At 43.4% G+C, this 27191-nt stretch overlaps 1 protein-coding gene across 1 annotated transcript; it reads right to left on the bottom strand.

Moving 5' to 3' along the window:
- Positions 1-2869: 2869 nt before the first annotated feature.
- On the bottom strand, positions 2870-25552 carry EFCAB2 (EF-hand calcium binding domain 2). The gene is made up of 7 exons (XM_040347513.1): positions 25452-25552; positions 14566-14650; positions 10955-11027; positions 4239-4318; positions 3653-3695; positions 3205-3271; positions 2870-3111 (listed from the first exon to the last, which is right to left on the bottom strand). Exons 1-7 carry the CDS (start codon positions 25474-25476, stop codon positions 2999-3001), a joined length of 486 nt encoding a protein of 161 aa, XP_040203447.1. The 5' UTR covers positions 25477-25552; the 3' UTR covers positions 2870-2998.
- Positions 25553-27191: the final 1639 nt, after the last annotated feature.

Here is a 27191-nt window from a genome sequence, read left to right on the forward strand (position 1 = left end):
TTTTCATTTTCACTTTTAGAATTTATAGATTATTGCTTTATGATAGCACTGCACTTTGTACGTAAAAAATATGGCTAACGCAGCACATTAATTACAGCTGAGATAAACTCCACAATACTTACTGTACAGTACCTGTCCTTCAAAGGTCCAATGTCCCTTGCCAACATCTTATACCTCCCGTCTTCCATGTGACAGGCTGCCGTGATCTTTATTGGCCAGCACTGACATCACTCATGTGCATGCAGATGAATTTTTTTTCACATAGATAGATTTATTTATAATTGATCCATTTAATAATATTTATAGAGATGCTATTTTATCACTTTTGTAAGGTTGTAGCGCAGTCTCATTTATTTTACACATGCATGCACATTTTTTATGATCACAAGAACCGCTGCTTAATCAATCTATTAATTAATTTATTTATTTCTCTTCTGTGGCGCAGAGTAATTTATTTCAATCCACAATCTATTACTTCCCATTACCTACAGCAAAGTGGGGGGGGGGGGGGCCTAAAAATAGTGGTATTATTTTTTTCTACAGCAGGGGAAACTGAAGGAAAACTCTTCATTTTTGAGGGACTGTGAAGAATTTATTTCTATGCTTAAACAATTAACTAACCAAAAGGGAGGAATGCATTTTGGCAACTATAGATGTTAATTCCTCTATACTTAAGGACCGAGCCTCTTTCTGAGATTTGGTGTTTACAAGTTAAAATAATATTTTTTTTGCTAGAAAAATACTTAGAACTCCCAAACATTATACATTTGTTTTTTTTTCCTAGCATCATAGAGAATAAAATGGTGGTCGTTGTAATACTCTGTCACATCGTATTTGCGCAGAGGTCTTACAAGCGCACTTTTTTGGGAAAAAAAATCAACTTTTTTTTATTAAAAAATAAGACAACAGTAAAGTTAGCCCAATTTTTTTTATATTGTGAAAGATGATGTTACGTCGAGTAAATTGATACCCAACATGTCACATTTCAAAATTGCACCCACTCGTGTAATGGCAACATACTTTCAAGCCTCGTACACACGACCGGGTTTCTCGGCAAAGACCAGCAAGAAAACTGCTTCTTGCCGAGATTCCCGTTCGTGTGTACGAGGCATTCAGGTTTCTCGTCTGGAAATCTGGCCAGAATCTTGACGAGAAAAAAAGAAAACCTGCTCTCTTTTTTCTCGTTGAGATTCTTGTCGGCCTGTTTCCCGACGAGAAACCCGAGAGTGTACACACTTACCTGTCACCGTAGAAACCGTGCATGCTCGAAATGACTTTGATGCATGCACGGTAGCTTCCACAGCATAGTGAAGCAAGATGAAGGCGACCACATCGAATGTGACGAGCGCATGCTCGTTGTACGCGATGACGTCACCGCGGTTCTTTTGAAGCGAAATTCTGTACACTCCGGCGGCAAGAGTTTCTTGCCAAGAATCTCGTCAGGGAAAACAACAGGTTTTCCCTGACGAGATTCTCGGTCATGTGTACGAGGCTTTACCCTTAAAAATCTCCAAGTGATGTTTAAAAAATTCTACAGGTTGCATGTTTTAAATTACAGAGGCGGTTTTAAAATGCAGGCGCTACTCATGTATGCATTCGCTTGTGCACGCAAACTCGGTGGACAGGGCGCGTTAAAAAATATATTTTTTTCATATTTATTTTACTTTTTATTTTTATTTTTTGCACTATTCTTTTTTTTTTTATTATTCACTTTTATTCCTATTACAGGTAATGTAAACATCCCTTGTAATAGAAAAAAAAAGCATGAACGGGGCTCTTAAATATGAGATCTGGAGGCAAAAATACCTCAGATCTCATCTTTACACAAAAATGCAATAAAAATAAAGTCATTTGAAAAACAAAAAAAATGTCCCTTTAAGAGCTATGGGCGGAAGTGACATTTTTAGGTCAGTGGTATGCAACTGGTAGTGCAGTGGTATGGAGCTGGGTGGGGGCCATCTTCCCCTTACTCAGCTCCATACCTAACAGGGAAGAGGACCCGATCAGCTCCGCCGGAGCACGGCGGGAGGGGGGCCTCTCAAGAATCTGCCGCAGAGACCACTTTTATCTGAAACCAGATCACATACTGAAGAAGAGGATACCGGGGTTATGGTAGCTAGATGAGAATTAGATGAGAATTCCCCTCACTTTGTAAGATAGGGTCTCTAATGCCGCGTACAGACGGTCGTTTTATGCGATGTAAAAAAACGAAGTTTTTAAAAACTTCAATTTCATTGACCGTGTGTGGGGGAAAACGTTGCTTTATGTCTTGTAAAAAACGACAAAAAAAAATTGAAGCATGCTTCAATTTTATGTGTCGTTTTTCAAAACGTCGTTTTTTGTGTCACAGAAATTGACCTTGTTGACCTTGTTGTTTAAAACAACGTTTTTGAACCCGCTCATGCCCAGAAGCTAGTTATGAAGCGAGCTTCAATGGAAAAAACGTGGTGAACGTAACCTTGCTTTGCTAGAGCATTGTGAAAAAACGATGGTGTGTAGGCAACGTCGTTTTTGAAAATTTAAGTTTCAAAAACGTCGTTTTTTACTTCACAGAAAACGTCGTTTTTTTACATTGCATAAAACGACCGTCTGTACGCGGCATTAGACAAGAAGTCAAGGGAAATTTCCTCAATTGGTATACAGACAGAAAAAAAGTAGTCTGACAGGGGTTGTAATCATCCCCTGCTGTAGTCAAAGCTAAAAAAAATTGCCTATACATAGGTACGTTCTAAAGTTGTAACATATAAGCTATTTTCTCTCTCCCTCTCCCAGTTTTGCTGGTCCTTACAGCATTTCATTGGTCTGCTATGGCCTTACCAGTACCTTTGTAAATAAAATTATGAATACATGAAAATGAAACAAACACATGTTAAAATGAAATGGTATAAAACTTTAATGCAGCCTTGAAATCTCAATACTTTACTACTAATACAATACTTTTAAATTACCAAACATGGCCATAGGTTTCTCCCTGTAGGCAACAAATGCCCTTAAGTTATTAATAATCTACTACCATCATTGACACATAGTCCTTGTAAGGAACAATATTCTTGTCTGGGTCAACTGCAGCAGAGATCATTTCTTCCATCTCTTCTTGTGTAAAAGGTTCACCTGCAGTACAGACAATATACAGACAATATAACCTGCTGCTTAATTGTTTACAATATGAAAAGTGCAAATTCAATAGGCTTGAGCTTACATTACCTTCTTCTGTCATGTATTTAATTAACTCTTCTTTAGTGAGGAATCCCTTTTTCTTCTCATCTAAAACCTAAAGATGAAAACATATACCGTAGTTTTGAAATTCCTGTGAGTAAGTCATAGGCCCCGTACACACGACCAGTTTCCTCGGCAGAATTCAGCTTCCGACCGAGTTTCTGGCTGAATTCTGCCGAGGAAACTGGCCGTGTGTACACTTTCGGCCGAGGAAGCCGACGAGGACCTCGGCGAGGAAATAGAGAACATGTTCTCTATTTCCTCGTTGTTCTATGGGAGCTCTCCTCCCGCCGAGGTCCTCGGCGGCTTCAGGGCTGAACTGGCCGAGGAACTCGACGTGTTTGGCACGTCGAGTTCCTCGGCCGTGTGTACGAGGCCTGACTCATGGCCAACTAACTCTGGAAAAGTAATAAGACAGATAGACAGAATGGCAAACCTCAAATGCTCGTTGAAGGACATCTTCTGCAATTGGCCGATACCTATAGTAAAATTTAATGAAGCGTAAGAAAATGTTCCAATAAAAATGAATAAAATATGTGGAAAAAGAAAACATTATAAGGTTAAAATAAAAAAGAATCCGTCTGTTCTCAAAAAACACAGAAAAGGTAATAGTGGTCCTATGAGGTTGGACAATACCATGTGACTCCAGTGTGCAGAAATACAGTGGCAAAACAAAGTACGGTACTCGCATATCAAATCGAGTTTTCCCATTGAAGTCAATGGAAACTAAAATAATTTGTTCCACATTGACTTCAATGGGATGCCGAAAAGACCCAAGGACACTTTGGCTCGTTTCCTGCGACCTCAGGCCAAACGAGGTACTGCAGGCCAATGTTCAGCTTTTCTTGGATCTTGCACCCCTGTACCTCAGGACAAAGTAGATACTGCAGGCCTATTTAGCTTGAATTCTGCTCGTCTTGCAAGTCAAAACCCGCAAACCGAGTCAGAATTTAAAAAAAAAGTTGCTCGCAAATCAAAACACTCTCAAACCAAGTTACTCTTAAACCGAGGTTCCACTGTACCTTCTTTCCAATAATACTTTTGTCATCATTGGTAAGAACTTCTCAAAGCGAATGAAACCTGTAGGCTCTTCTTCCTCTACCTATGTGATAAAGGGGTAACAAAAGATAATATGAAAAACAAAATCTATGACAAGGATCTCTTATTGACTAAAGTTGTACGATGGTAATAGCTATTTTAAGCAAACCTGTGGTTAACCTAAAAATAAACCAGGGCATGCAAGCAAGGCTGGAGAGCAGTACAATAATGAGTGTCTACAGGTAACAGTGAAGCATGGTGGAGGTTCCTTGCAAGTTTGGGACTGCATTTCCGCAAATGGAGATTTGGTCAGGATCAATGGTGTCCTCAATACTGAGAAAAACAGGCAGATACTTATCCATACCATCAGGAAGGTGTGTGATTAGCTTCAAATTTATTCTGTAGCAGGACAACCCCAAACATGCAGTCGAAGTCAATAGGAACTATCTTCAGTGTAAAGAAAAACAAAGAGCCCTGGAAATGATGGTTTGGCCCCTACAAAGCCCTGATCTCAACATCATCGAGTCTGTCTGGGATTAGATGAAGAAACAGAAGGGTTTGAGGCGTCCATAGAAGATCTGTGGTTAGTTCTTCAATCCACCTGTCGAGGGTGGTCACACCAAATATTGATTTGATTTGGATTTCTCTTCTGTTCATATAATTTCCATTTTGTTAATTGATAAAAAATAAACTATTAAAACTTCTATTTCTGAAAGCATTCTTGAAATACAGCATTTTTTCACACCTGCCTAAAGCTTTTGCACAGAGTTGTATGAGCACACAACTTGCACTTTATAACGGCTAACAGGTTTATTTGTTTAAAGCGGAGGTCCGGTGTTTATATATTTTTTTTCAGTCAGCAGCTACAAACACTGTTAATGTGTAAACACTGGGGTAGATTCAGGTACCGCTGCGCACTTATTACGGAGGCGCAGCGTACCGTTTTTAGCCTGCGCCTACGCAAATTATCTGCGCTACGCTTCATTCATAAAGCAGTAGCTATGTAATTTGCGTGGGCGCTCCTTAAAACTGCCCGGCGTAAGGGCGCGTAATTTAAATGATCCCGTAGGGGGCGTGGATCATTTAAATTAGGCGCGTTCCCGCGCCGAACGTAGTGCGCATGCTCCGTCGGGAAACTTTCCCGACGTGCATTGCGGCAAATGACGTCGCAAGGACGTCATTTGCTTCAAAGTGAACGTAAATGGCGTCCAGCGCCATTCACGATTCACTTACGCAAACAACGTTAAATTTTAAATTCGCGACGCGGGAACGACGGGTATACGTAGCATTGGCTGCTAATAGCAGGAGCAGCCTTACGCAGAACCCGACGAACGTAAACGACGTAAACTGCGTACGCAGGGCTCGCGTAGGGTTGTGAATCGGCGTTAGTATGCAATTTGCATACTATACGCTGACCACTACGGGAACGCCACCTAGCGGCCAGCGTAACAATGCAGCCTACGATACGATGGCATAAGAGCCTTATGCCAATCATATCTTAGGCTGCAGTCGGCGTATCGAGTTTTCTGAATCAGGAGCACTCGATACGCCGGCGCAACTAAGCAATTGCGCTGCGTAACTATGGTTACGCAGACGCAATTGCTACCTGAATCTACCCCACTGTTCTGATAATTGTGGGAGGTGTGTTGTAGATCTGCACATTTCTCTTTATATTTATACATTTATACCTTTATAGAATCTCCCTTCCATAAGCGCTGAGTTTTCTAGGAAGGGCTGCTCGAATTTTTGTTTCCAAACACTGTAGCTGCTGACTTTTAATAAGGACACTTACCTGTCCAGGGTGCCCGCGATGTCGGCAGCCGAAGCCGAGCAATCGCTCGGGTCTCGGCTGCCCCGCCGCCATCCTTGGTGAGGGAATCAGGAAGTGAAGCATTGCGGCTTCATTTCCCGGTTCCCTACTGCGCATGCGCGAGTCACGCGCCACTATGTGAATGGACGGATGTCTCCTGGGACACACACAAGGTCCCAGAAGACACAGCTCCCCATTTCCCAGGGGGCAGCGCGAGGAGTAGAAAGAAGACCACCGCGGACAAGGAAGTGGCAGATTAGGACCATCTGTCTACAGGTAACAGCCACTTCTGGTAAGTATAAAAAATATATATATTTTTTTTTTCTAATTTTTTTGGAGTCTTTTTTGCTGTTTTTTTTTTTTATTATTTAGGGTAAACCTCCGCTTTAACTAAATGGAAAAAATTATCCAGCACTAATCTAGAATGATAACCCCAAGTTGAATCTAAACATATGTTATAGCTAAATAAAATGTGTTAGTGCCTGTAACTATTTTATTACTTTTTTTAAACACATTTCATTCTTTGCTACGTGGCTGCTTTATATCTATGCTCTGCGGTTTTGTTTTTTTAGAGGGAAACGATCAGAATCCATTCACACATATACATTTGATTTACCATGCATGCTACATAGGTGTAAACGGGCCCTCAGGGTAGATGCACACAGACGGCATTTAGATCAGCTGGCAAGAATCTGATTCTGAGTCAGCATCTGCACTTTTCTCTGCAAGTAGTCCATCTTTAAATGTTATTACAGCTTCTGACCAGTAGATGGCGATACATGACAATAATATACTGTATAACTGTACTAATTCTTACAAAAGTAGTCAGTACATTGTAGTAATTATCATTATTATCATACATATACAGTGCCTTGCGAAAGTATTCGGCCCCCTTGAACTTTGCGACCTTTTGCCACATTTCAGGCTTCAAACATAAAGATATAAAACTGTATTTTTTTTTGAAGAATCAATAACAAGTGGGACACAATCATGAAGTGGAACGAAATTTATTGGATATTTCAAACTTTTTTAACAAATAAAAAAGTGAAAAATTGGGCGTGCAAAATTATTCAGCCCCTTTACTTTCAGTGCAGCAAACTCTCTCCAGAAGTTCAGTGAGGATCTCCGAATGATCCAATGTTGACCTAAATGACTAAGGATGATAAATAGAATCCACCTGTGTGTAATCAAGTCTCCGTATAAATGCACCTGCACTGTGATAGGCTCAGAGGTCCGTTTAAAGCGCAGAGAGCATCATGAAGAACAAGGAACACACCAGGCAGGTCCAAGATACTGTTGTGGAGAAAAAGCTGGATTTGGATACAAAAAGATTTGCCAAGCTTTAAACATCCCAAGGAGCACTGTGCAAGCGATAATATTGAAATGGAAGGAGTATCAGACCACTGCAAATCTACGAAGACCTGGCCGTCCCTCTAAACTTTCAGCTCATACAAGGAGAAGACTGATCAGAGATGCAGCCAAGAGGCCCATGATCACTCTGGATGAACTGCAGAGATATACAGCTGAAGTGGGAGACTCTGTCCATAGGACAACAATCAGTTGTATACTGCACAAATCTGACCTTTATGGAAGAGTGGCAAGAAGAAAGCCATTTCTTAAAGATATCCATAAAAAGTGTCGTTTAAAGTTTGCCACAAGCCACCTGGGAGACACACCAAACATGTGGAAGAAAGTGCTCTGGTCAGATGAAACCAAAATCAAACTTTTTGGCAACAATGCAAAACGTTATGTTTGGCGTAAAAGCAACACAGCTCATCACCCTGAACACACCACCCCCACTGTCAAACATGGTGGTGGCAGCATCATGGTTTGGGCCTGCTTTTCTTCAGCAGGGACAGGGAAGATGGTTAAAATTGATGGGAAGATGGATGGAGCCAAATACAGGACCATTCTGGAAGAAAACCTGAGTCTGCAAAAGACCTGAGACTGGGATGGAGATTTGTCTTCCAACAAGACAATGATCCAAAACATAAAGCAAAATCTACAATGGAATGGTTCACAAATAAACATATCCAGGTGTTAGAATGGCCAAGTCAAAGTCCAGACCTGAATCCAATCGAGAATCTGTGGAAAGAACTGAAAACTGCTATTCACAAACGCTCTCCATCCAACCTCACTGAGCTCAAGCGGTTTTGCAAGGAGGAATGGGCAAAAATTTCAGTCTCTCGATGTGCAAAACTGATAGAGACATACCCCAAGCGACTTACAGCTGTAATCGCAGCAAAAGGTGGCGCTACAAAGTATTAACTTAAGGGGGCTGAATAATTTTGCACGCCCAATTTTTCAGTTTTTTATTTGTTAAACAAGTTTGAAATATCCAATAAATTTCGTTTCACTTCATGATTGTGTCCCACATGTTGTTGATTCTTCAAAAAAAAATTACAGTTTTATATCTTTATGTTTGAAGCCTGAAATGTGGAAAAAGGTTGCAAAGTTCAAGGGGGCCGAATACTTTCGCAAGGCACTGTATATTATATTATCATCCTATATATAGAGAATTTATATTGCGCCAACAGTTTGCGCATGACTTTACAACATGGAAGCTGACAGTACAGTTACAATACAATTCAATACAGGAGGAACCGGAAGACCCTAATCCATTAGAGAGTATGTCAATGCAAAAAAAAGAAGGAAAACATCCATGCAGTACAGCTCTGCAATATAAGTACATTTTCCTATGTTTTCTTCATTTAAAGCTGGACTCCAGGAATCAGACAAAATCTACATTGCAGTGGGGCCCTCTGCAAGGATTAAATACTCATTTAGTCTAGGGGTGCAGGGGTAAGGTGCAATACTTTCACTTATTCCTAGCGCCAACAGGCTCCCTCCATCCATGTGAACATTGTCCTGTTGCCTGTTTAAGGGGCTTCGGGCTGTGGTTGCATGCTTTTGTCCTCCACAAAAAGAAGGGTTAATGACCCTGCGCTGTATGCTTGCCGCATCTTTGGAGCGGTGAAGGAGCGGTGTGTATACACCTGCAGAAGCGCGTTTTTAACCCTTTCTTGGCCGCTAGCGGGGGGTAAAACCGCCCCCGCTAGCAGCCGAATAGCGCTGCGCAATTGGCGGTAAAGCTCCACTAAAAATAGCGGAGCTTTACCGCCGATGCACCTCCCGCCCCAGTGTGAAATGGGCCAAACAGTGTAAATTTGCTGTCCCCTCAAAAAAACTCAACACACAGACAGGGGCGGAGTGACAACTCATGGGGCCCTCGGGCAATAGGAGATTATGGGGCCCCCTGGCAATAGATTATGGGGCCCCCTGGCAATAGATTATGGGTCCCCCAGGCAATAGATTATGGGGCCACACAGTATACACACACATGCAGTATACATACACAGTATCATACCTCCCATCTTTCTAAGATGGGAATGAGGGACACCTATTAGCAAAGGTATGCAGGCATAGGACACACCCCTTGTCACGCCCCCTTAAAGGAGAATTGTACAAAAAAAATAAGATTGGTTAAACCCATAAGTGCTTATTTTAACACTACTATTCCTTTATATTGGCTTTTTGAATTTACAAATGCAGCAATTTAGAAATCAGATCAAAGGTTTAGCACAGGTTTTATACACATCTATATAGATCAGACCAAAATGAGGGACAAATGAGGAGGAATGTGGGACAGAGGGACATTGCTCCAAATCAGGGACAATTCCTCGAAATCAGGGACAGTTGGGAGGTATGCAGTATACACACACAGACACACAATATACACACACAGTATACGGACACAGGCCCGGATTCTCAGAGGACTTACAACGGCGTAGCACCATGTACGCCGTCGTAAGTCCGAATCCGAGCCGTCGTATCTATGTGCCTGATTCTTAGAATCAGTTACGCATAGATTTCTATTCTATCCGACCAGCGTAAGTGTCTTACGCCGTCGGAGCTTAAGTGCATTTTTACACTGGCCGCTAGGGGCGTGTAAGCTGATTTACGCGTCGAAATATGTAAATCAGCTAGTTACGCGAATTCACGAACAAACGCCCGGCCGACGCAGTACAGATACGCCGTTTACGTTAGGCTTTTCCCGGCTAAAGTTGCCCCTGCTACATGAGGCATAACTGCGGCGTACCAATGTTAAGTATGGCCGTCATTCCCGCGGCGAAATGTGAAAATTTTACGTCGTTTGCGTAAGTCGTCCGTGAATGGGGCTGGACATCATTTACGTACACGTCGAAACCAATACGTCCTTGCGGCGTACTTTGCCGCAAAGCACACTGGTATATTCCACGGAAGGTGCATGCGCCGTAAGTGCAAAACGCCAATCACGTCGGGTCACAGCACATTAACATAAAACACGCCCCCCTGTTCAACATTTGAATTAGGCGGGCTTACGCCGGACGATTTACGCTACGCCGCCGCAACTTACGGAGCAAGTGCTTTGAGAATACAGCACTTGCCCGTCTAAGTTACGGAGGCGTAAAGTAAATCGGATACGTTACGCCGCCGCAAAGATACGCCGTTCTACGAGAATCTGGCCCACAGTATACACACACAGACACACAATATACACACACACAATATACACACGCAGTATACATACACACAGACACACAATATACACACACACATAATCTTGGGATTTAAAAAAAAAACTTTTTACATACTGTCCCTGGTTTTACTGAGGCTGGCAATCCTCATGGGGCCCCCTTGTGGCATGGGGCCCTCGGGCAATGCCCGAGTGCCGGAATAGTCATGCCGCCCCTGCACACAGACATTAATGTCTAAACCGCTGGCAACAAACGTGAGTACTTTATATGGCCGGCCTAAGGTTTAACATAATCTAGATTTGAACTACCTAGTTCCTGGTTCTTGCCACCAAAGCTAACTAATATTTTGACAACACCAACAACAATCTCTTACCTCTGCAAGCATATCATGAAGTTCTCCTTCTGTTGGGCAACATCCTAATGATCTTATGATTGTTCCAATTTCTCTGTAAACAGCAGTAATGTGTGAATGTAACCATTAAAATGATAGAATCATGTCTACAGGTTCAATGTTGAGTTCAAGCCCCTAGAAATACTTTTTATTTTGCTTTGGAAAGAGCAGGGAAGGGTTAGAACCTCTGAGATTTCTCCCAGCACAGAAAGTGACACGAAATCTCAGAGGAAGGCAATCAATACAAAAATATATTTTTTTCTGGAAAATTAAGGCATGGCGATGCTTGCATGGTAGTGTGTGCAATTTCCATTCAGAGGTTACTTTACTTTGGTGCTCCATAAGCTTGATTACTGGAAGTCTGAGGAAAAGTAAGGTCTTGCTCATAAGGTTGATAGTGTGATATGCTGTATAAAGTTTGTAAATAAGAAACAAAAACTCCAAAATGTGTAGTCTGGTAAGTGCCACTAATCATGTGGCCACATTGAAACTGTATGGTGCTTTTGCGCCACGGGTTTGATTTACCAAAGCTGGAGAGTGCACAATTTGGTGAAGCTTTGCATGGTAGTCAATCAGCTTCTAACTTCAGCTTGCTCAATTAAACTTTGACAAAAAAAAACAACTGGAAGCTGGTTGGTTTTTATTGAGAGATGCACCAGATTTTGCACTCTCTGGTGTTAGTAAATCATGCATTTCTGGGTGCGGGAAGAGGTAATGGCCCCCTCCGTCCTTTTTCTTTAACCGGTTAACAACCGACTCCTGCACATATACGTCGGCAGAATGGCACGGCTGGGCAGATTATATTTACGTTACTTTCAAATTCCCGCCGCGTGGGCGTGCGCACGCCGCCAGAGGCTCGTGCATGCCCCTGCCGCGAACTCTGTGACCGTGCCCGCAGGACCCGCAGACCTGATGTCCGCCGGTGTCCGGCAATCGGGTCACAGAGCTGCAGAACAGGGAGAGGCAAGTGTAAACAAGCCTCTCCCCATTCTGCCTAGTGACATGTCATTGATCGAATGCTCCCTCTCATCGGGTGCAGCGATCAGTGACGTGTGTCACTCGTAGCCATGGCCCCTAACAGTTAGAATCAATCCCTAGGTCACACTTAACCCCTTCAGCGCCACCTAGTGGTTAACCCCTTCACTGCCAGTGTTATTTTCACAGTAATCAGTGCATTTTTATAGCACTGATCGCTGTAAAAATGACAATGGTCCCAAAAATGTGTCAAAAGTGTCCGATGTGTCCGCCATAAAGACGCAGTCATGATAAAAATTGCAGATCGCCACCATTACTAGTAAAAAAATATATAATAATAAAAATGACATAAAACTACCCCTATATAGATTTTTTGGGGATATTTATTATAGTAAAAAGTAAAAAATATTGCATTGTTTTCAAAATTTACGCTCTATTTTTGTTTATAGCGCAAAAAATAAAAACCACAGAGGTGATAAAATATAACCAAAAGAAAGCTTTATTTGTGGGAAAAAAAGGACATACATTTTGTTTGGGAGTCACGTCGCACAACCACGCAACTGTCAATTAAAGCGACGCTGTGCCGAATCGCAAAAAGTCCTCTGGTCTTTGGCCAGCCAAATGGTCCGGGGCTTAAGTGGTTAAAGAACTGCATTTTGTGTGTGGCTGCATGTGGATTTAGAGACACGAATGACTTACATGCATTCCTGTGCCCGCACAGATGTGAACTAGAGCTGCACGATTAATCGGTAAAGAATCAAAATATTACCCCCCCCCCTTCCTTTTTTAAAAGAGCATTTCCCGATTCTATGTAACAAGTGGAGAGTTCTCTGCTCACTTCTGACAGCTGACAATAAAAAAAAATCCAGGCAGCCTGCCAAGCTTATCTCAGCATTGGTGATAACAAAGTATAACATTTCGTTCTTAGATCAAAGGATTGAACTTCTGTCTGTAAATGAGGGCAATTTAACCACTTAAAGACTGAACATTTTCCTAAGGCCCTGTACACACCATCGGACAAAACCGATGAAAACGGACTGAAGTTCAGTTTCATTGGTCCAAAACGACCGTGTGTGGGCCCCATCGGTCCGTTATCCTTCGGTCCAAAAATTTAGAACTTGCTTTAAAATTCAACCGATGGACGCCTAACCGATAGGTCAAAACCGATGGTTATTACGCAAAAGCATCGGTTCAAAACCCGCGCATGCACAGAATCAAGTCGACGCATGCTTGGAAGCATTGAACTTTATTTTTCTCTGCACGTCGTTGTGTTTTACGTCCCCATGTTGCACTCAATCGGTTTTTGAACTGATGGTGTGTAGGCACATCAGACCATCAGTCTGCTTCATCGGTTAACCGATAAAAACGGTCCTTCGGACCGTTCTAATCGGATGGACCAACCGTGTGTACGCGGCCTGACACTTGTTAAAATCTGTGGGCCAGATTCACAAAAGAGATACAACGGCGTATCTCCTGATACGCCATCGTATCTCTGAGATCCGCCCATCGTAACTATGCGCCTGATTCATAGAATCAGGTTACGCATAGATCTCACAAAGATCCGACAGGTGTAATTGACTTACACCGTCGGATCTTAGTCTGCAATTCTAGGCCGGCTGCTAGGTGGCAATTCCATTGCGGTCGGCGTAGAATATGCAAATGACTAGTTACGCCGATTCACGAACGTACGCTTTGCCCGTCGCTGTAAATTTACGTTGTTTCCGTCGAGATACGCAGCGTAAAACTAAGGCTGCCCTCTAGGTGGTCTAGCCAATGTTAAGTATGGCCGTCGTTCCCGCGTCGAAATTTGAAATGTCACGTCGTTTGCGTAAGTCGTCCGCTGGACGCCATTTAGGTTAACGTCGAAACCAATGACGTCCTTGCGACGTCATTTAGCGCAATGCACGTCAGGTAATTTTAGGGACGGAGCATGCGCAGTACGGTCGGCGCAGGAACGCGCCTAATTTAAATGGTCCCCGCCCCATTTGAATTAGGCGGGCTTGCGCCAGGCGGATTTACGCTACGCCGCCGCAAGTTTACAGGCAAGTGCTTTGTGAATCAAGCACTTACGCTGTAAACTTGCGGCGGTGTAACGTAAATGGGATACGTTACGCCGCCGCAGCGTAGCCGGATTCTATGTGAATCTGGCCCTGTGTTTTTTGCTAGGAAATTACTTGGAACCCCCATTCATTTTGTGTGTATATATATATATATATATATATATATATATATATATATATATATATATATATATATATTGTAGCAGAGACCCTAGAGAAAGAAAATGGCGGTCGTGGCAATACTTTATGTCACACTGTATTTGCGCAGAGTGGGAGAATTATCGTTTTGTCATGTGTATGTCTAGTGTGTGTGTGTGTATGTCTAGTATTAGGGTAACTTAATATTAGAAACAAATATATTATATTTTAGGCCCGGTTTACAATGGTGTGACATGTGCTCTGACTTTGGTCAAACCCCATTAAATTCAATATAACCGTTCTAATAAGAGCGACTTGAATCGCTTCATCTTACTGTATGAAAACATTCTTTGGTGATTTTGGTGTTTTATTTTAATTAGGTGCGTATACATGGTCATTCCAAAATCTCAGCCATCTTACCGGACATCTACAGTTTTGTTGTTTTCATGGTCAAACACTTCAAATGATTCAGTGACCTTTTTCTGCAGATCTGTCACAAGTGCCTCTGTAATAGAATAATAGAGAATAGATATTTACTAAAATAGCAACAGCTTAGTTTTGCGATTGCCGGTTTTTGTGTTATTTGAATTGTCATAATAAGGGATCATCATACAATGGGTAATCTGTTTTAGCAACACATTCAATTAAATTTTTGCTAGTATGGAATACAGCGTTACTAACGCCAAAAGCAGGATTTATTGCGAAATAACAAACTGATCCTTCTGCAGGGCACATTTCACATTTAATTTGACAGGCAAAATTGGATGCTGTAACCAACCTTTCCATATTGGCTTCATACCGTTTGATGTCCACCACCCAAGACTCTCATTGAGACCTCAGCTACACACCTACTGATGAAATATGCCAACTTATCTGGTTTATGCTTCCTTTTTTCTGTACACTAGACAGATATGTGATATTCTTGCTATTTTTTTTCCTCCTCGTACATCATCTCATAAACCTCTACTCCAGGCATGTCCAAAGTCCAGCCCGGGGGCCAATTGCGGCCTGCGTTCTGGTTAAATGTGGCCCCCCTGTGGCCCCAGGGCCACAAAAGATATATACTATATTTATCGGCACTGCCTCGGATGGGACAGGGAGGGGGGCGGGATGAGTGCCATCAGATTACACACAGGAGAATCTCCCGTTTACTCTGCGGCATCTGTATTAGGAAGTCCCATCTCCTGGGCTGCCATTGGATGACTGTTCTGTCTATCATAGGAGGCGGGACTTTGTATTAAAGAGGCTGCCGTGTAAACAGGAGATTCTCCTGTATGCAATCTGTTGGCGTTCGTCCTGCCCCCCTCCCTGTCACATCCGAGGCTGCAGATGGGCATCGATCCGGCTGCACTGATGGCAATGGTGAGGCTGCATTCATGGCACTTGTGAGGCTGCATTCATGGCAATGATGAGGCTGCATTCAGAGGCTGCATTTGTGGCAATGGTGAGGCTGCATTCATGGGCACTGATTAGGCTGCATTTATGGGCACTGACCCTTATTTTGCTTCACAGTTCTCAATTTAAATATTGGTCTGAGGCCCCGTACACACGTCCGAGAAACTCGACGGGCAAAACACATAGTTTTGCTCCTCGAGTTCCTTGTGAAGCCGCCGAGGATCTCGGCAAGCCAAGTTTCCTCATTGACTAACGAGGAAATAGAGAACATGTTCTCTATTTGGCTCGATGAGTTACTCGTCGGTTTCCTCGGCCAAAAGTGTACACACGCCCGGGTTTCTCGGCAGAATACGACTCCGATCGAGTTTCTGGCTGAATTCTGCCGAGAAACTCGGTCGTGTGTACGGGACCTGAAACTTACCTCTTAAAGTGAAGGTGCGTGTTATACACCGATAAATAAGGTATATTCAAATAACACGTCCGAGCTCATCTCTTCCCCACACACAGCCACAAAGGCAAAAGAATTTTAAACGAACACACTTAGACCGAATTTTAATGGTTCAAAGAATTTCAGGCAAAATGGTTGGCCCTCACGCATGTTCACTTCATCAAATCTGGCCCTCTTTGAAAAAAGTTTGGACACCCCTGCTCTACTCTCAAGTTGTTTATCTTTATATGCTCTTTTGTAGTTGGGACTTCAGGTTGTTATGGACTGACTTTATAGTTTGACCTATGTACTTATGTACTCACTGGAAGCACCTCCCTGAGACCTTCTCTTCTGTAATGGTTTGTACTTGTATATCTGATAACAAAAAAAATTCTTTACAAAATAAAAAAAATTGGATGAGATTCCCGTGCATTGGAAGTCATCTCATGTTCATGGATGACTTGATTGGATTTGTCTGGTTAATAATATCATGGCGGCGGAGGAATGGGTGGCAAAATTTAAGGACAGATACCAAAAGTTGTATAGTGTCTGGGCCACCTGGATACATTATACCTCTAATGTGGTACAGGTACAATAGTTTATTACCTCTAGACTCTGTATGCCTTGGTCATTGGTACCGGAGACCCCTACGGTAATAGTTTAATATAACTCTTTTGGGGCTGAGACCTGCATGTTACAGACCCCCCGAAATATATTTGTGCTAATACTACTTGCGACTTCAGATAAAGTGCTGACTGTAATTGTTTCTGTATTTGTTTCTGTTCTATTGAACGTTTGGGATTTTAGTCTTACTAAGGTCCTTGACCCTCCCACTCCCTCTGCCCCTTTTCCCCATCTCCTCTTATTTACCTTTTTCCCCCCATGTCCCATACCCCCACTTCCCCTTTTCTCATTCCATGTCATAATTGGTGCACCGTTAATAGTACTGTTTAGGGGTATATAGCTCTGGTTTGGTACACTGGTTTACAAGCACAAACCCCCACGTTGTACAGATATAAAAAAGATGCCTTGATATGATGTTTGCAACTGCATGTACCGAAGAACTTTCTGAAACTAATGTCGCTGATTTGTGATCCATGGCTCCTTACCCTTTTCTGTATGTTTTTTTTATTGTATGTCATCCCTTTTTTTTTGAAAATTTAAATAAAGAATATAAAAAAAATTGGATGCTGTTGGGCTTATTTACTATAGGATACAGGCGTATATGTGTGGATAATTCATTTATATGCTTGCGGTATTTACTATGTGCCCAAGGTGCGTGTGCCTAAGCGTGTACAGGCTACATCGTTCACATGCTGAATTTACTAACAAGTATTTTCAATGTAGAGATTGCTCCATTGTCCAATTGTACACTGGATAATGCTGTGACATGTCTACAGTAAATTAAAAACTGTTAACATTTGTATCTTTACAGGAGATTGCAAAAATGTATTCTTAGGCCAGGCTTTACGTGGGTCGAATTCCGAAATAATTTTCTTACAAAAATCTTATCAAAGAATTTTTTTTTTCGAATTACACACCCTTAGTGGGCTGCAGCAAAGGCCGATTTACCTGCGGCCATCGAATTTGAGTGGTCGGTCATGTTGGAATTTTTTTGAAAAATTTACTTTCTGATTAACCTCCCTGGCGGTATGATTATTTCAGAAAAAAGGTGCTGAAAGCGGTACCATTATTTGCAAGGAAATTTGGCGTTTTATACTGTAGGCCTGTAATTCTTAGGAATAACTCATTTAAATCTGACCAAACAAGAGTCTAGTAGGCATCCCGGGTATGACATTTTTTTAAAAACAAAATTAGAAATTATAATATAATAAATAATTATAAATAAGTATAACAAATAATAATATAATTATAATAAAAAATATTCAATAATGTAATCAACTCAAAAACACTGAAATTTGCTCAGTTGCAGAATTGTCGCTGTCATTACTTTTATTTTTTTATGACGAATTTCCCCACAAATCGCTATCGCACAATTCTGCAAGTGATTATAATTTATTATCGCTGTTTTCTAGCTGCTCAAAAATAATTTTTGACATAAAGGGACACTTTTGGTTGCTATGGACAATCTACAGTTTGCAGGCAGAAAGAACAGTTTTTATTATATAAAAGTACATGTAGGACACTGGGCAGACCACTAGGGACAAGGGGGGGGGGGTGTATTTTTTACATACAGTACTGTAATCTATAAGATTACAGTATACTGTATGTATTGTGTTTGTTTACCTTTTTAAATTTGGCGCCGTTCTCCGCTCCCGTGCGTCGTAACGTCGCAGGGAACGGAGATCGGCGGCACAGGAGGACACTGTGTGAATCGAGCGAGGTCCCGCTCGCTCACACAGCGTGGTGGCATCGCTGGATCCAGGGACAAGGTAAGTAAACCAAGCCTGTGGATTCAGCGAGGCGAGCCCGAGTCTGACTCGGGGTTACCGATCGTAGCCAAAAAATCTCACCCCGAGTCAGACTCGGGAATACCGCCAGGGGGTTAATGATGGGAGAATCGTGTGAGAAATATAATCGAAAAGGAAATGCTCATAAGCACAAGAATAGAAAATTCCAAGAAAGAAAAAAAGATTCCCGACAACGGAAATAATATTTTATAGCAACATGAAGGGAAATTGAAGGCTTTGTTGGTCAAATCAATGGTCATTGGATCACAAAATGCACAAAATGTCTGATTATCGTAAGAGAATTTGTTCGGAATTCGACCCATGTATGGTCTGCACTAGTAAACTATACACAGGTAAGGAAGTATTTACAGCACAAGTGTATTCTTGTGATTATGTGCAGAAGTCAAATAGCAACTGGCATACGAGATTGCATATGTTGGGGCTTGGAATTGAGGTTCAAATGATAAATACATGTACATGCACCGTCTTTTTGCACCAATCGCACTATATACGGGTCATTTTCAGATAAAATGTCACAAGCGTGCACTTTATCAGAACAGACAGCATTATTTGGAAAGGAGAGAAAGGTAAGTATTAATCATAACGAGCTGTACTGAGGTGGGTGGTGGGCAGTTAAAGTGGTTGTAAAATACTAGCTGATTATGCGTATTGATACGCCGGCGTAATTTCAAAATTCCCGTGTCGTTTTTTTGTTTTGAATCCTCAAAACAAGATACGACGGCATCTCGGCTAGATCCGACAGGCGTACGTCTTCGTACGCCGTCGGATCTTAGATGCAATTTTTCGGCGGCCGCTAGGTGGCGTTTCCGTCTAAATCAGCATTGAGTATGCAAATGAGCTATTTACGGCGATCCACGGACGTACGTCGGCCCAGCGCATTTTTTTCCGTCGTTTGCGTTCAGCTTTTTCCGGCGTATAGTTAAAGCAGCTATACTGAGGCGTACTCAATGTTAAGTATGGCCTTCCTTCCCACGTACAATTTTGAATTTCGTTTGCGTAAGTCGTTCGCGAATAGGAATTTGCGTAGAATGACGTCACCGTCGTAAGCATTGGCGGGTTCCGGTTTAATTTCGAGCATGCGCACTGGGATACCCCCAGGGACGGCGCATGCGCAGTTAAAAAAAAACGTTGTTTACGTCGGGTCACGACGTATTAACATAAAACACGCCCCCATTAGATCCATTCGAATTCCGCGCCCTTACGCCGCAAGTTGTGGATCGTTGTGGATTCAAATTAAAAAAGATAAGTTACGGCGGCGTAGCGTATCTTAGATACGCTGCGCCCGGCGCAGATGTATGTGGATCTGCCCCTTGTACTTTAAATTGACATTCCCACCAAGACTGAGAATTCCCCTGGCAATGGGCTTAATTCATAAAGCTACAACAAGTGTTATTTGTCAGAAAAAATGATTGTACATATGGAAGTAACCAAGACAATTTGTTTATAACAAAATAAAAACAGTTTTTCCTGATTTTCTTTTTTTATTATTTTCTTTTTAATCAATCAGGACACTGGCTATGAAAACAAAGGCCTTTCTCGTGTATTAGCAAAGCATTTTAGCACACAGGTGTTACTTAGCATCTGGCCTTTGTCCTTTTATTTACCTAAAAACAGAACACTTCTTTCTCTGACTATATGTATGGGTGTTCCAGTATGTTAAAGGACACAAAATAATTGATGCATATCAAAGGACAAATTGCAATCAATGTTGTCAAGGCAAACCATAAACAGTTACGCTGTTGCTAATGTTAAGTTTCTTAAAATATTCTTCTAATTTGCAAATTAGGCAGTGAATAGCAAAAAGGCAAAATAGGACTTTGAGTTTTTATTTAAATCCTGTACAGTTGTTGGCCTCATCACACTGGCGCAGAGGCCTGTACAGTGTGAATAAGGCGTTTGTTTACGTGTCTGAAGCTGCCTGACTGAACAAGTCATATTCTGTCTGCTCCATTTTTTTTTTTTGTAAATTCCTCCTGATGTCTATGTTCAGCCGCACACTCTTCCCTGCAGGATCAAAATCAGATGTGTAGCTTGCCAAGATTGTAAACATGCGCTGCTGCAAAAAAAAAAAAAAAGCCTTTATATTGCTCATTAGGGGACACAGGGTCAGATGTATCTCTTAGGCCCCGTACACACGACCGAGTTTCTCGGCAGAATTCAGCCAGGAACTCGGTCGGAGCTGGATTCTGCCGAGAAACTCGGTCGTGTGTACACTTTTCAGCGAGGAACCCGTCGAGGAACTCGTCGGGCCGAAAAGAGAACATGTTCTCTATTTCCTCGTTGTTCAATGAGGAAAGTCGGCCCGCCGAGCTCCTCGGCGGCTTCCACACTGAACTCGCCGAGGAACTCGATGTGTTTGGCACGTCGAGTTCCTCGGTCGTGTGTACGGGGCCTCAGACCACTGGGTTACACTGCTACCTTTTGGAGAAGTTGGCCACTGGCAAACCAAAAAGCTGTTGGCTAGCCAGTTATTACCCCTTAGGCCTCGTACACACGACAGAGTTTCTCGGCAGAATTCGGCGAGAAACTCGGTCAGAGCCTGATTCTGCCGAGAAACTCTGTCGTGTGTACACGTTCGGCCCGATGGAGCCGCCGAGGAACTCGTCGAGAAAATAGAGAACATGTTCTCTATTTTCTCGTTGTTCTATGGGAGCTCTCGGCCCGCCAAGCTCCTCGGCGGCTTCAGGGCTGAACTCGCCGAGGAACTCGACGTGTTTGGCACGTCGAGTTCCTCGGCCGTGTGTACGAGGCCTCAGGCCTCGTACACACGATCGAGAATCTCGTCAGGAAAAACCTGTCGTTTTCCCTGAGGAGATTCTTGGCAAGAAACTCTTCCCGCCTGAGTGTACTGACTTTTATTTCAAAAGAACCGCATATGTGTTTTTTGAGCATGCGCGGGTTTCCACAGCGACAGGTACTGTATTTATTGGCGTATAACACTCACTTTTTTATCCTGAAAATAGAGGGTATACTGTGCCTGCGTGTTATACGCAAGGGGCTGTGGAAAGTTTTTTCCTGAAACTTCCCTCTTAAAGTTAGGGTGCGTGTTATACGCTTGTGCGTGTTATACGCCGATAAATACGATAAGTATACACACTCTCGGGTTTCTCGTCTGGAAACAGGCAAAACGAGAATCTCGACGAGAAAAAAGAGAGCAGGTTCTCTTTTTTTCTCGTCGAGATTCTGGCCAGATTTCCAGACGAGAAACCTAAATGCCTTGTACACACGAACGGGAATCTCGGCAAGAAGTAGTTTTCTTGTTGTTTTTTGCCGAGAAACCCGGTCGTGTGTACGAGGCCTTAAAGTCCAGCATGCCTTAGTTTTATGATATCATTCTAGGAGGATGGACATCTTTTCTCCTCAGAAAAATAAGCAAGATTTTTTTTTTTCAGATTTCTGCGGTGACAGGCAGGGAGAGAGAGGCGACCTGCTGGCCATGGCGTTGCAAGGGGGGGTGGTCTGGTGCGGGGTGACACCACTGCACCTGACCAACCATCCCGTTCTATCGCGGTCGTGGGCTGTCTGAGCGGTCCCGGGCCGGATGTCACACAGGCACAGCGAGCAGAGTGAAGCCGCCTTCCCCTCCAGTGTTTATGTGTACACAGGAAACCAGCTGTGCCGGTCCCGCGCTGATCTGAGGTACTGAATGGGATGGGGGGAGGGGGGGTCCATCTGTGCTGAAGAGGGGCCTGTGCTTAAAGGGGGTCATCTGTGCTGAAGGGGGGTATGTGCTGAATGAAGGGGTCTGTGCGGAATGGGGGGGTCCATCTGTGCTGAATGGAGGGGTCTGTGCAGAATGGGGGGGTCTGTGTTGAAGGGGGGTCCATGGTCCATCTGTGCTGAATGGAGGGGTCTGTGCTGAAGGGGAGGGTCCGTCTGTGCTGAAGGGGGGGGGGTCTGTGCTGAAGGGGGTCCATCTGTGCTGAAGGGGGGTCTGTACATTCTCTAGGCTATATTTATATGGGCATGGAGTTAAGCTGAATTATCTCAAGAGCTATTTCACACTGCCAGCTGGCGGCGTTTTCGGTAAAGCGCCGCTAAAAAATTGTTTTTGCTGCGCTATTCGGCCGCTAGCAGGGTGCTTTTAACCCCCGCTAGCATTTCAACAAGGGGTTAAATGCGACTGTGTATCGCCGCTGCCGAAGCGCTCCCCTGAAAAAATTTCAGTGGACGCCCATGTACATAGGTTGGATTCTTCAAAAGTCAGCACTGGAATCATCTCATTACTTAAAGAATCTAGGTCTCCTTCTAGTGTTGTAGACACCCTTTAGAATCCCAACGAGGTCCAGCAACGAAAGTGCTTTTTGCAAGTTTTTCAAATGTTAACATGAATCACGCAAGGAGCAGCCCATTCACTTTAATTGATTGCCCTACGGGCGTCAAACGTCCCACAAAAGCTCCTGTACTCTTTTTGTAGAGGAGCGGAGCATGGTGGATTTTTTTTTTGCCACACTTTTAGGTGCGTTTGAAAACAAAACATGCCTCAAACGCTCCCCCACTAATCGTGCTTGGGGTGCCATTAACATTTAATAAGAATGCAAGCTTGAAAATTGATAAGCTTTAATATAACAAATATTAGCTTTTGGGTATAATACTGCCTTAAAGGGGATGTAAAGTCTTGTCTTGTTTTTTTTAAATAACAAACATGTTATACTTACCTCCTTTGTGCAAGGGTTTTGCACAAAGTGGACCTGATTCTCCTCTTCTGGGGTCCCCCAGTGGCGCTCCTTGCTCCTCCTCTTTTCGAATGCCCCCACGGAAAGCTGCATTTCATGGGGGCACTCGTGCGGGCACACACTTCCGAGTCATGCTGCTGCATCCATGCTGCTGCGTCCCCTCGACTCCCGTATCACTGGATTGATTGACAGCAATGGGAGCCAATGTCTCCTGCTGCTATCAATCTATCCAAGGATGACCCGAGACATTGGCTGGAGCTGGTATGCTCATCCCCGTCACTGGAACGATCGGGTTCAGGTAAGAAAAAGGGGGGCTCTGGGGGGCGGCTTCTGCACTACAGAAGGTTTTTCACATTATGGCATTACAGCGGAGCTCCACCCTAAAGTGGAACTTCCGCTCATCGGAACCCTCCCCCCTCCGGTGTCACATTTGACACCTTTCAGGGGGGAGGGGGGGTGCAGATACCTGTCTAAGACAGGTATCTGCACCCACTTCCGGCCACACAGTCTGTGGGTAGACTGCGGGCAGGACGTCAGATCAGGACGTCAGATCCCCTTTAAAGCGGTTGTAAACCCTTTACAACCACGTTAACCTACAGGTAAGCCTAGATTAAAGCTTACCTGTAGGTACTTGAAATATCTCCTAAACCTCCACGGTTTAGGAGATATTTACAAAAATCACTGGCGCAATGTCTATGGCGCCGTAGACAACAGCACAGGCGCACTTTAGTAACAGCGATTCCTAATGGAGGCTGCACCGTGACTGGCGGGAGTGACATCATCGCGGCTCCTGCCAATCACAGCGGTGCTGTGTCGCCCACCGCAGCGGGGGCTTCGATCCCAGGTGAGTATTACATAATGAGCTAGTATGCTATGCATACTAACTCATTATGCCTTTGTCTTGCAGGTGTTTTTTTTTTTTTTTAAAGTGGGTTTACAACCACTTTAAGTCCAAGTCACATATTCAGATCCATTGCAAACCTTGAAATGAATGTAACTAACATTTGTAAATCATAAAAAAAAAACTAAGAGCAATAATAACATACTGTAACCTGGCATCTGCAGCTTAACCAATAAAAAGCAATATTAATTACCGTATTTTCCGGCGTATAAGACGACTTTCTAACCCCTTAAAATCTTCTTAAAAGTCGGGAATCATCTTATACGCCGGTAACCTAACATCCCTTACCTTATCCTAAGACATGCAGAATCGCGGCCGTACGTTTTTTCAAAAGCCGCGCCTCCTACGTCTTCTGTTCCGTGATAGGCGGAACACTCAGCTTCCCAGGAGGCACTGTGTTCAGTGTTCGCCTATCCTTGGACGAGAGGGCCCCCGTGATAGGCGAACACTGAACACAGTGCCTCCTGGGAAGCTGAGTGTTCCACCTATCACGGAACAGAAGACGTAGGAGGCGCGGCTTTTGAAAAAAACGTACGGCCGCGATTCTGCATGTCTTAGGATAAGGTAAGGACACAGTGAGTCTGGCATGTAATGGGGCACAGTGGCGAGGCATGACTAGTAGGAAGGGGGTAGTCTTATACGGCGAGTATATCCCAAAACCAACATTTTGGCTGGAAAATTAAGGGGTCGTCTTATACGCCCAGTCGTCTTATACGCCGGCAAATACGATAATAAAAACGCTATAATAACATACTGCAACCTGAAATCTGCAGTTTATTCAACACTAATTAAAAAAAAATGCTGCACAGTTACAGTCTAGATTACTACAGTGAATTATACTTGTATATTAAATGATTTTAGTCCTCGTTAACAGTTGCTAAGCAGCTTAATAATAGGGCTTGTGCACACGGGCGTAAAGAAAGCTGCATTTTGATCAGTACAGTGTTTGTATTGCACAGATCTGAATGCAATTTTCCATAGACCGTTACACGCAACTATGTAAAGATCAGACTGCGTTCAGACTTGCAAAAATAAAAATAAAAGCATGTACATGTATAAACGTAAATCTTGGCTTTAAAATAAGGCTAGAAGGAACAAAATAGGAACTTTACACATATAAACATACACAGACAATTAAGCGCATGCGTGTGTGGAAACGCATGCACTTTTACGCAGGATGTTTTTGCATCCATTTCCCTTTATGCTCCTGTGTATCTGATGAGTATATTTCATTCCGTCTGTGTACACGAGCCCACATGACAGCAACTTGGAAAATAAACAGAACTCCAAGCTGCTTTCAGAACTTCTACATCAGATCGGTCAACCAGAAAAGTAAACATTAAAAATGAGTCCCACCTCTCTTTTCTTCCTCCCCTTAAACTTTCATGCAATGTTAATTTCAGTTCAATCACTTTACATGTGATTTTCTGGTTTATGTATATGCTTCTTCTTTTATAAATTCTAGTTTCACTCACCAGCAGCCTCTCTCTCTTCAGCCATAACTGTTGCCTTCCGTTACCATGAGAACACCAGCTTTCAATGGAGGGCGGGTCGCATATCTGCCATCTTTAATTAGGGAAGTCTGCCCTGAGCGTGTCTGGTGGTTAAGGGGAGAAAAGCATTGACGCATCCGCCCAGTAGGTGGCGGTATATGCACCTAAAATCTATCGCCATATAAAGCATTGATTACAGGAAGAACATGCTTGCAGCATGTGTGGAGGTTATGGCTGCATATCCTACAAGTCTCTGCCTCTTGCTACCCCGAGTAGTCACAGAAACAGCATGTGTAGAGATGATTTACTTGTTCTTATGCTGACTGTGGGTTTGATTTACTAAAACTGGAGAGTGCAAAATCTGGTGCAGCTGTGCATGGCAGCCAATCAGCTTCTAACTTCAGCTTGTTTCATTAAAGTGATTGTAAGGCTAGGTTCACACTGCTGCGAATTCAAAATCGCGGTAAAAATCGCGATTTTACCGCGATTTCGCGGCTGCAGTTTTGCCGCGATTTCGGCCCGCAATTTAAGAGACATCTGTGCGGGGTTCAATGTAAATCGCGGCCCAAAATCGGAAAAAGTAGTACAGGAACTACTTTTTGAAATCGGTGCAGAGCCGCAGATGCGGCGTCGCACCGATTAGGACGGTGCCATTGCCGGCAAATGCCGCCGATTTGAGATGCGATTTGACATGTGAAATCGCATCTCAAATCGTACCCAGTGTGAACCTGGGCTCAAGGTTCGAATTTTTATTTTATTTTTAAAGCGGGGGTTCACCTTAAAAAAAAATTCTAACATTATATTGAGCCGAGTAGTGACAATGAAATTGTGCTGACCATTTTTACTTTCTCGCCGTACATACCGTTTTATCTATATTTTCACCGCGGCTTCCGGGTATGTAATCCTGCGGGACTGGGCGTTCCTATTTACATGCAAAATGATTGACATGCTTCCGACTGGCGCATACAGCGCGTCACGAGTTGCGCAGCCGAACGTCGGTGCGCAGGCAACGTATAGAGCCAACTTGCAGTCCGGCTTCTTTCGGCAACTCGTGACGCGCTGTATGCGCCGGTCGGAAGCATGTTAATCATTTAGCATGTGAATAGGAACGCCCAGTCCCGCAGGAATACATACCCGGAAGCCGCTGTGAAAATATAGATAAAACGGTATGTACGGCGAGAAAGTAAAAAAGGTCAGCACAATGACCTCGTCTTCTGGGGTCCCTTTGCGGCTGTCTCGGCTCCTCTTGGCATCAGATAATCCCCTTTGGGAAGCGCTCTCCCAAGGGGCATAAGCGTGCGCACATAGGGTGTAAGGTGTGCCTGGGCACACCCTAATCACCCTGTACTGTGCGGATTCCCCCTGCTGCCTGGCTGCAGAGAAAGCGACTGGGGAATCTCTGTCCTCAGTCCCTTTCTCTGTCTCAAAAGTTAGACATCAGGGGTCTGTTACTTTAGACCACTGATATTTCACCAAAGCCCCCAAACAGGGCTCCTAAAAAAAATAAAAAAAAAAAAAAGAATAAAAATAAAATTGTAAAAAAATAATAATAATAATACAAGTGGAAGGCTGACCGCCTGACCCCCTATGGGATAGCGGGTGTCAGCGGATGAACATCCGCTGACACCCAATGTCATCCATCCCCGCTAAGGTCCGATTCTGCAGACGCAGGAAAATCCTATCCTGCTGTCAATGTCCCGATCACCAGATGCCCGATGGTTC

This window comes from Rana temporaria, chromosome 4 (assembly GCF_905171775.1).
Source record: "Rana temporaria chromosome 4, aRanTem1.1, whole genome shotgun sequence".
NCBI classification, from domain to species: Eukaryota; Metazoa; Chordata; class Amphibia; order Anura; family Ranidae; genus Rana; species Rana temporaria.